Genomic DNA, 11163 nt, shown 5'->3' on the forward strand with positions numbered 1-11163 from the left:
GTAAAATTAATAGAAGGGTGGGAAAAAATAACTAAAATTTAGGAAGTTTTTCCCTTCAACGCGCATAATGGACAGTTGTTTCGTAAATAAAGTCGTCAAGAAGTCCTAATAATGTTTACATAAAACATAGTTTTATCTCATTTTGTACAGCTTCAAGTAGATCACTGTCAAGTTGTACTTTCTTAAGAAATACAGTAACTTTACAGAGATTTTACTCGTTCTTTGGACATAGGACATAAGGGATTAGACATTACTGGGGAAGAACATTATTTAGACATAATGTAAACAAATTAAATAAAAATGAAAATAACTTTATTTTTTAATATAAATATGAACACGACACAGGAGGTAATTCTAATAGGTATAAACAAACTTTAAAATTTTGATTAAGTATGGATTAACAAAGGTTACTTTACAAAAAATGATAAAAGTAGTAAAAAAAATAATATCTCTACTTTAATGCCTCCTGAAAACTTATGTTTTCAGACTTATGTTAGCCCCATTCACCAACTGATGATTCAGTTCTTTAAGTTCACTCACTACACTTGACATACTTACGCAAAATCCAACATAATTATCGTCACAGACTGAACCATTTCGTGCAAATTATTATTAGTATTCCAAAGAAAGAGTTACATCACATATAATATTAGAAATAATTCACAACGAGAAAACCTACAAGAGTAACGAATTTCAATGGATACCAAGCTACACAAAGTTTTATGAAAACAGTTTGCTGATAGAGCTGCAGGCAGTGAGAATTTGTGATTTGAAAAAAATAGGGCACACAAATATGGGGAAGGAATAATAATTTTACTTTTTTTTACCAAAATATTTTATTGATCGTTATATCTTTCTCATTACATTTTAGTTCTAAAAAGGGGATTACCAATTTTCTTTTACTTATAAAACTTTGTGACTTTATTTTAATTTTTTTCTTTGCGGAGTCTGTTTTTCTCATATTTGTAAGATGCCAACGTTTTGAGGTAGTACCCCATCTTCAGGAAAATTTACTACACCATCTCCTATAAATTACCACACATTTGAAAACGATGACATTGATCGTTATTTCCTCCGCTGGTTTAAATTATTTATTACATGGTAAATTGTCTATTGTTTGTACAATGAACTTCAATAGACCTTCTAGTGCTTCTGTATTGATAAAGTGGGACTTCAGTGGTTGGTGATTATAGATGACTCGAACACCTATCGATTTATAGAATTGAACTGTTTCCTCGACCCAAGATGGGAACACTATAAAATCAAAAGCTGCTCCTGTCAAGTAAAGTGGCGGCAGTTCAGTCTTAATTTCGTTTTGTCCCCTGGTGGCATTCTGAAATATTCAATAGTATAATTCGTTAAATTTTTTCGATAGTTCTACACGTTTAAATGCATATCCTTACATTATAATAACCGGATTCAAGTGGTTTAATGTTTGAAGCCATTTTTACCAAAAAAAAAAATTTTTTTTCACATTCCAAAGTCTCCTTGGATGATGTTAAGGTGGCAACATTTTTAATTTCTAAGTTTTTAAATTTCTTTAAATTTGTAAAAAAATAAATGTGGTAAATTCAATATATAACTCAAATCCACATGTTGAGTTTTTTTTGTTTTTTTTCATTTTTACTAGGTTCTAAACCACTTAATTACGGACAAGCCTCATAAATTTTATTCAATATTTGTTTTTATTTTTTTTAAATTAAAAATAAAATACTATAAAACTTTTATAAACAAAAAATAATGAATTCTAGTAATAATAAATTTCTTTCCAAATGAATTGGACAGATCAAAAGATATGCCAACCTCTGGTGAGCCGCGTCAAAATCAGACTGACACAAAATACTACCCCTTCCCGAAAGATCCAATTTCCACAGCCCTCTTTTCAATGCAGAATAAGAGGCTAACCTCAACTCGTTATTTCCCATCATGATATCAACCCCACGCACCCAGGGGGGTTAAAAAATAAAACAAAAATGCGCCAACCAGTTTTACTCACTGGACTACGAAATGAAATGCGAATGATATCAAGATTTCATCTTTAGTTAGCACCCTGACTGGCAATAGGAGATAACTCGTAGTTCGCGGTTTATAATATAATTATTATTATTGTAAATTCTTGTAATCATCGTTCTTAAGCATCTGTAAACGTCCTCTTTTCCAGGCTTATACTTATCATCAGTTAAGGTTATAAAATACATTAAAAATCAACTTTAGAGTTTTACTCTTATTATGACATAAGGTCCTAAATAAAGACCATAGCCTAGACCAGTGGTTCCCACGGCAACTACGTGCCACGGCTTTCTGTGGTTCCGTAAGCGTAGGCGAGATGTGTTGAAAGCAAATGTGATTTCTCAAAAAAAAAAATATACGGTGTTTTGGTTTCACGTTGCAGTGGTTCATTATTTTTAATTATATACAACCTTAATTGTGATTATTCAATCAGTTGTATTCGTTATTTTCAATTAATTACAATAATTGAATTAGTTGTATTCATTATTTTCAATTAATTTTAATAGATCAAGAAAAATTTCCTCACATTTTCAAATCAGTGGATCCGCGAAATGTTATTAGCCCAACATGGGTACTGCGAAGTTTTTTTTTTAGCCTAACAGTAACGCAGCGGTGATAAAAGTTTCTGATTCGCTAATAACCTTAAACTATATGAGTCGTTTGTTTTCAAACAATACCCAAATCATCTGATTGGGTAATTTTTGTATGGTTTGGGTGAATTCGAAATAAATGAGTTATATAAATTATGCCCTAGTTTATTAGAAGCGACTACGTAGAGATCTCCCTCTGACCTGTGCAACTAATCGACCACAATCTTTTGTCTTTCTAATACTTCTTGAGCTCTTTTACCATACATTAGCCATGTTCCCTCTTCTATTTAACAACTTATATTCTTGGTCAGGTGTCAACAGTATGCTTTCAACAAAAGACTTACGACAACTGTCCCATGAAGGCGACATATCCTATTGAACGAGATTATTCCCCTTATTCCAACACACGAAGAAATCCTCTTCTACAATATCTGGCTCTAAATAATCCCCCTTATACATTTCAATTGCATAGTCCATAATCGTTGAAACTTTGCTAAAACATTGCTACTTAGTTTCTATGTAATATAATTTTTATTTTTCTTTTTCTTGATGGATTAAAATTAATTGAAAATAAAGAATACAACTAATTCAATTATTATAATTAATTGAAAATAACGAATACAACTGATTCAATTATCTCGATATTATGAAAGCCGATGTAACATTTTCGTTTATTATAAAAACTAATCTTCAAGTCCTTACAGTGTTTGAATTCGTTAATTTAAGTTATAGCCTAGTTTGAATTATTTCGTTAATTCTAAGTGATCTCGCAGTTTTTTCAATGCCATATTTTCGCAGGTAGGAATTTCATCGTAAACCTACAAGTTATCTCGTAATTGGCAGTAAACGTATTAAAATATGAATAGTAGAAGTCACATAAGTTAATGGATATTGATAATCTCTTTCCTCTAACTTCGCTCCTCCCATTTTCTCACCCCTTTCATTTATCACTTTTTATTTCATCCTTAATTAGTATCTTAATATCTTATATAAATATATATATATATATATATATATAATAGAAAGAAATATTCATAAACATACAAGACGAATATTAGTTGTTCTTGGTATGAAACCAGCGATTCCTCCGACGCAACCAAGTTTTTTAGCATATTCATATCCATAAACAAGAGACATGGTCGCTCCGTTGGAGTAGCCAACTGAAACATTTATAATAATTTATTTGTTTTACCTACATAGCTTTATAATAGCTTAAAATATTGTAAATTGACATTTTCTTTTTTCAATATAAAGCATTAATTGAATGATTAATTAGATTATTTATGACAGAAGGTTGACATGAGGCCCACACATCAAGACAAAACGTAAAACACTAAATTTCTGACTGAGACTATTATATTCCATTCTACAGAGACGTTCTAAATTAAATCACAGACAGAAACGTAACGTACACAATTATTTACTAAAACTCATATGGACTTAAGCCTATCAAATTTATGGAATGGCTAAAAAACAACGATTAAAAAAATACAATCCACAATTTTTATGACTGCCAACGAACTCACCACTCTACGTTTCAGATGAGACCGTTCACACCGAATTAGGTATTCCGATTGAAACAAACAACATTCGTATGTTACAAACGGTTTCACGATAAATTACACATTTCAATACATTTTTACAACAGATGGCGACAAATAATATTCCTGACGTAACTGCGTAGGCTGAAGAGGAGTTGGATGAAGGACCCCCAAGTCTGATCTAATAGCTTGTAAATTGTATCTCATTTGCTGATTGTCGTTTTTTTACAGGTGCATGTGCAATGCGCTTCCCGTTTCTCCAGTCAGATAATTCTTTTTCATTTCATTTAATAGTAATTAAATAGTTAGTTATTTTTAAATGTTCAATAAAAAATATTCTTAGAATTTTAAATATTGATACTAGTACAAGATAACATTGAATAAATGGTAGTATATTTTTACATCACTAAGCTGTTGTATTTCTGCCGAAACATTTCTGAAGAGAAATGTTATAATTTTACAAGGAGAAATAATATTGAAAGCACTTTTATGAAAACTGTTGAAAATTAGCACGAGAAAATATTCCGACAGTGCATAACATCAAATGCTTGTTATGCAATGATAAAGGATTAATTTCAACTCAAAGCACTGAAATGATGTTAACTAATGTCGCACCAGACTCTTGATTATAAAAATTAATAAAGGCATTACATATCTTGGCCGAAGTTGCGGGAGGCCTTGACTCTACAAGAGTTGTAGCGCCACAGATGATTACATATGTTGATGGCAAATGAATCCATGGGCACTCTTTAATTGTATATATTTATTTATTAAGTGTTAGTGTATCATCATTTTATATTAACCAATATTACTTCTTGCTAATTTAAGATTTACCAACGCAAATACGATCAGATGGTATTCCTGATAGAACCTGATCTTGAACCCATTTGTCAATGAGAGCTGCTGAAGTGTCTAAAACTTCATAGTTAACTTCACAGTCGATTGAGGCCACATTACCATCGATCCACGATGTTGTGATCTGAAAAATAATTACAATTGTGTGAGAGCGGTGATATAAACCTTCATAACAAAGTTGATTAACCTAATATAATCTTTAATAGTCAAATAGAATACAATAACATGTTATTTAGGTTGCCTAATTTATTGATAGATTTATTTATAGATAGATATTACAATCTGCCACACAGTTGTGGGCAATAGGTAATAGTGATGAATGAATCTGATACATACTAAAATTTTAAAAAAAATAAATAAAATAAAAAAATAAATAAATAAAATTTTAAAAAAATAATAAAAAATAAAAAAAAGAAGAAAAAAATAAATAATAATAATTAAAAAAACTCTCTTAAAATATATACAAACAAAAGAATAGACAAGATGAACATAATCAAACTACCTAATTTATTAACATGAATTTAAATTTTGAACCTAAGATTTTTATTTTATAGCCGGATTCTTATTTTTTTTTCTATGGTTACCATTTCTTACAGATTTCGTCCGAAATTGCTTTTCGGTTTATTATTTTGAGTGAATCTTATTCGAGTTTATGTCCTGTTTGCCTGAAATAAGTGGCGACGAGTACCTGAAATTTTAAATATAGATGTTGAATAATCTAATCATACCCCTAAAAATAAAACGAATAAAGGAAAAAACTATATTTGAAAAAAAGGAATTTTTTTGACTATTTATTAAATACTAAAATATTCATGATACAAATTGAATTTAATCAGACATTATAACTAAATTTAATTAAGTACATACTGATGTATTCAACATTGGATAACAAATGAATGGTCATCATTTCTTTTAGATTTCGTTTCACACGGTGAACAATTTTGGGTGAAAACAATTAGAATCTGTATCCTGTTAATCTGAAAATGAGTGGCGAAGTGGTGATTTTGTATATGAGTCGAAAATGATTATTGCTATATTAACTTTAAGATAGTTGGGATATTTATTTGTAGGATATCTATCAAGTTTGCTCACATTTATACACATTAACTCGAGTTTTTTAATAAGTATTAATGCTTTTATGTGCTGAAATAATTATTCATTGTATTGATGGTATTTATAATTTAATTCCTTTCACTTGATCTTGTTTTATATCTCAAATTTGCTTCTTCCTTGTTTCCTTCTTTTTTTGTTAATGTTTTATAGAAAGGTTATAGTTTTTGAGGAACTGGGTTATAATTCTATTAATTTGTCTATTTATATCTTATTTTATTTGATTTTGTTATTAGTACTTTATTATAGTATATGGTTAATTTATTTTTGTTTTAATGGTTCCAATGGATTAATAGTTTGTTCTAATTATTTTAAAGATCTATTTTTTTACTTCTTTGTCTATTATTAGAGGGTATCTCTTGATATGATTAATTTTTCTTTTTTTAATTTTTTCAAAAATTTGTATTATCCGAAAACTAGGAATTTTGTTGGCAACCCTTTAATCGTACTGTACAATTCATTGTTTTTTTTTTTTTTTTTTTTTTTTTTTTTTTAAATGTATTTCCTTTATTCGTTTTATTTTTAGGGGCTTGATTAGGTTATAAATCTGTATTTGGAATTTCAGGCAAACAGGATGTAAACTCGAATATGATTCACTCAAAATCATAAACCGAAAAATAATTTCGAACGAAATCAACGAAAATTAAGAATGCGGCTACTGAAAAAGTAGGAACAACACAAGAAAACCTAAGGATACATAATTTAAAGAAGAGTAAATTTGGTAAAATATGAGCCATAATAGAGTTATTTACGTTAAATAGTTTTCGAGATATAGCTTTTTAAAAAACAACATTTCATAAAAATGTTGTATAGGACGTACTAAAATATCAGTAGTTAGTGAACTTATTTTGGAAAATTCATATCTCAAAAACCATTTGACTAACAGATGTCTATTAGCACTCAAATTAAAGCTAGTTTAATGAGCTATAATGTAGTTCATGGTGTTTATCTTCGTAGGTGTATTAGTTTACATGAAATTTGCTAAAATAAATTGATTTATAGTTGTTCGGACAAATTTTCATTGGCCAAATTTATATTCATATGTGAATATCATAAAAACTACTACCCCTACGAAGATAAGTGTTATAAACTACTTTATAGTAAATTAAATTTCCTTTATTTAGAGTGTTGGCAGACATATGTGCGTTTTATGGATCTAGAGATATATTTTTTCAAAAATCCAACATTTTATACGAACAACTAGAAATTAACATTTTGTGAGTTTATTTTGTCAAATATCTTAAAAACTACTACTCCTACAAAGATAAATATTATTAGCTATTTTGTAGTAAATTTAACTAATTTCAGAAAATTTACTCTTCTTTAAATAATGTTCTCTTAGATTTTCTATTGTTGTTGGTAGTTTTTAAGATATAGAGCTCCGAATGAAAAATCAATGGTTTTTTAAGGTTTTGAAACAGCCACCATTTTTTTATCCCCCTACCTATACTTCGCAGAATCATCAATTTTGACTAGTAATTATACATAGTTTTTATTGAAGTAATCAAAAATTGGGGTGAGATAACTTCCTTTTTTTCTTCCCGGCTTCTGTACTAATAGGTTCAAAATTTAAATTCATGTTATATAAATCTCATACTCATGATATCTGTACATGATACCATTAAAAACTCTTATAATAATATATAATGCAAAGCATAAATAAACTGTTAGGGTCAGAAAAAACCATACTTAGCTTTCTCCATTTTATATTGTGTAATTCCAAAACTTGTGTTAGTAAGTTGAAGTAGTGAGTTATTAGTTATACAATGTAAAATATATTAGTTACCAACAAAATTAATTAATCGATTTGACTAGAATGATGTATATTTTATGTTGATTAATAAGGGTTTTTTTTTCACTGTAGGGCATCCTAAAATCTCGAAACCTCGCCAATATAGTTGCTTTATTATTGACTGAACCTCACAATCCAAGTTTTAAATCATAAAAGAATAAACTTACCTGTCCATTCCAAGGAAAAGGACGAAACGGTATGGCTTTAGCCGTAGGGAAGATGAAACGGATCGAGGGGTACTGAGACAAACTGCCAATGTGACTCTCAACGATTTCTCTCATCAATGGACCGCTCTCTCCTGAAAAAGTATTTTTAAAGATTGTTCAAAATATTCTAATTTAAGTACTGTCAATTTAAGGTAGGTATATTGAATGTAAATTTAAGGTAGGTTTTTAATGGAAGTGGGGTGATTATTCAGTTAAAACTGGGAGTTTCTCAAATATGGCTCTCAAATATCGATTCCTAGGTAGTCCATATTAGGATACCCTTTGTTTCCTGTTGTTCTCATCTTAACTGTGGTGTTTTGATAGTAATTGATTGTTTATTAAGTATTACGATGTTTCTATCTGTGAAAATGGCTTCTCTACCAGTTACGAGAAGAGGAAAAGGGACAAAAGGACAACTAAAAAATTTATTGAAATTGATGAAAAAACAAATTTCATCCTGCAGCAGCTTAGCTGTTTGGGGTCCCTAGACGTATTTTGAAAAGATAGAATTTACTTCTAATAATATTCGAGCTGAAATTGGGTAAGTGGGAAGTTCTACCTGAATCAGACGAAATACAGCTAGTTCACAGGATTCATAGGTTGTGGATGTGATGAGAACTGATATTGTTTTATTTGTCAAGAGGAGTATAACTTGATAACTAGGTATCTCTTGGGACATTATAGTCACCCATTTAAAAGATAATTTGATTATCTAGAAAACAAAACAAGCGTTATCCAAAGCGAAACATAATCAGCAAAGGTGGAAATCCGTTTTATCTTAATTTTTAATTGTATCTAAAAAACGACAATGCCTATGATGTTGAAATTATTAATGTTGGTTATACTTTTGTTGTATTTGTTCAATAAGGCTGGGTTTAAAAATAAATTGGGCTGTAAGTGGTTTAAAAAAGAAATTGTTCCTAAAACAAAGAGGGTGATTAAAACAGTCCTTAGAACATGCCAAACCACTATTTTTCAATAATTTGTGATCCAGGGGTTCTGTAATACTTTTATCATATGAAGTATGTCAAACAACGTAAGCAGAGACTTGCATATATATTACAATACATTTGATGCACTAAAGGTCGATAAATTTTGAAAAATAACTAAATTTCTAAATGAAAAGATGATATATGATTCGTAAAAAAACAATGATAAAATAATACACCCTTACCTAATTAAACAATAATTACTTATTCGAATTATAGGGGTCTACGTAGCAAATGGAAGTCTTAATTGTATTATTGTAGATAATGTTAGATAAGTTTACAATTTACAATTAATAAGAAATGAATCACTAGTAATTATTTTAATTCAAATTAGGGAAAAATCTTACCGGTTCCATGAAGAAATATCACAGCTGACTGAGGTTGCAGCTCACTTTCGATGATCTCTGTTATTTCTTCGAAAGGCTCACAGCAATATATAGAGAGTGAACAAGAGAGGAGGCAGAGTATAACGGACATCTTTCAATTACTCAAGGGTCCCAATGATAAAAATAATTAGATCTGAAACAAGCTTAAGAATAATGAAGCAAGCAAAGGCATCAGAGTTGACCTTAACAGATCAACTAATATTTTTGATCACTTTTTTTTACATTAATATCCATTGTTTTGAAATTTCCCACTTTTTTTTTAACTTGATAAATAATTTATACTCATGAGTGATATTTCTAGTCATGAAAAAATTTATGCATTAACATAAACTTCTCATCGTCAGTGGAGGCATTTTTTACTCTCAACTGCCAATGCAAACTTTTTTTGTCTAAGTTTTAAACAATAAGGCTAAATTTTTTCTTGCTTATAAAGAAAAAATTGCTGGTCTCATCATGTCTCACCTCCCATCATAACCTATTATGAAGAATTGTTCTAGTTTTTCTCAGATACTTTTTAATTAATTTACCTTGACATATAATCTCTTTATAAATATGTATTTGTGTTATGATAAATAAAAAATAAAACTCCTAAACTTAATTAATAAGATATGAAACAATACATTCATACCGAATCGATAGAATTAGGGGAAATTCTTTAATTAATTAAAACATGCAGTGCACTAATTTTCGTATGTTGTCAATTCTAAAGCAATACAAAATGAAAACAAACGTCTGGATGCAGTACAAGCGCCCTTTGATTGTTGTTCAATAACTAACGGTCGGGCACAAATTCAAGCCAACTTGTACCAGCCAATTCAAATAACCCATCCACACGCTTGCGCAAGCGTGAATTCGCCACTGTATGGCAAAGGTGTAGAGGCACCAATCAACTCCAAGTTCGTTCTACAAACCTGATGACAAAGCTATGTATGGTTATTTTATAATAGATCTCCTTGAAGGAAATTTAGTATACTATTTTCTTAGATTCATGGACCACATTATATGTCCTATTTTCTAAATACTTTAATTCCGGCTCAAATGGCTACAGTGGTGCGCTATATAGTGGTCCCGGTAAATCTTTATCAGGCTCACCAGTGCTCTAGTTCATGGTTATAGGTTATATTATTGGAGCCACTGCATTAAAATGCATTTCGTTATTTTGAAAAAATAATTTAAAAGAGAAATTATTAAACTATTAATACCTAGAAGTCAATGTACGATATTTTTTTGGACCTTTTTGCTTCTTATCATTGATTTATAGAACTTTAGAGTTTGTTTAAGATTTTTCTCACACGCTTTCTTCTAAAACTTTTTACTTTTTATTTTCACCCTCCCGTAACGTTTTCTTTATAAAAAACACCTAGTCATTGCTGTAACGGCTTTTTTAATTCCAAGTTTGACCGCTATTTGCGCTGCCACCATTAGGCGCTCGACCTTCCAGCGAACAGGTTTGTTTTTATACTTCTTTTTTGTTTTCTTTCCCCTTTCTTTATTTTACTCTTTCCCCTTATTTTCTCCACTTTTATCCATTTTCCTTGCCCGCGTTATAAGTTTTGTACACTATACTTATAATTTACCTCTTTATCATCTATTATTGTTACATATATTTTCTTCCTCTCAATTTCTCAATTTTCATTTTCTTTTCATATTTAAATTTTTAAATTAATAATAACTAATATGTTCA

General features: G+C 29.7%; 1 protein-coding gene across 2 annotated transcripts; it reads right to left on the bottom strand.

Annotated features, from left to right (window-relative positions):
* Positions 1-336: 336 nt before the first annotated feature.
* LOC106692844 (lysophospholipase-like protein 1) lies at positions 337-9655 on the bottom strand. 2 transcript variants are annotated; one of them, XM_014439045.3, is made up of 5 exons: positions 9441-9655; positions 8066-8196; positions 4976-5120; positions 3645-3760; positions 337-1333 (listed from the first exon to the last, which is right to left on the bottom strand). In XM_014439045.3, the coding sequence occupies exons 1-5, from the start codon at positions 9568-9570 to the stop codon at positions 1088-1090; spliced, it is 768 nt and encodes a 255-aa protein (XP_014294531.1). In that variant the 5' UTR covers positions 9571-9655; the 3' UTR covers positions 337-1087. The 2 variants fall into 2 exon arrangements, with proteins under 2 accessions (XP_014294531.1, XP_014294533.1); XM_014439047.3 differs by lacking the exon at positions 3645-3760 and having other exon boundaries at positions 4980-5120.
* Positions 9656-11163: the final 1508 nt, after the last annotated feature.

This window comes from Halyomorpha halys, unplaced genomic scaffold (assembly GCF_000696795.3).
Source record: "Halyomorpha halys isolate HHAL.00 unplaced genomic scaffold, Hhal_1.1 Scaffold74.1, whole genome shotgun sequence".
Taxonomy (NCBI): Eukaryota; Metazoa; Arthropoda; class Insecta; order Hemiptera; family Pentatomidae; genus Halyomorpha; species Halyomorpha halys.

What these genes read in the sequence shown, in the direction of transcription:
- LOC106692844 (XM_014439045.3), bottom strand. Translation starts at nt 9,570, where the DNA reads ATGTCCGTTATACTCTGCCTCCTCTCTTGTTCACTCTCTATATATTGC. An exon ending in CTTTTCCTTGGAATGGACAG is followed by an intron (nt 5,121 to 8,065) that starts GTAAGTTTATTC and finishes ATTATTTTTCAG; the next exon opens with ATCACAACATCGTGGATCGA. An exon ending in ATCTGATCGTATTTGCGTTG is followed by an intron (nt 3,761 to 4,975) that starts GTAAATCTTAAA and finishes TAAATGTTTCAG; the next exon opens with TTGGCTACTCCAACGGAGCG.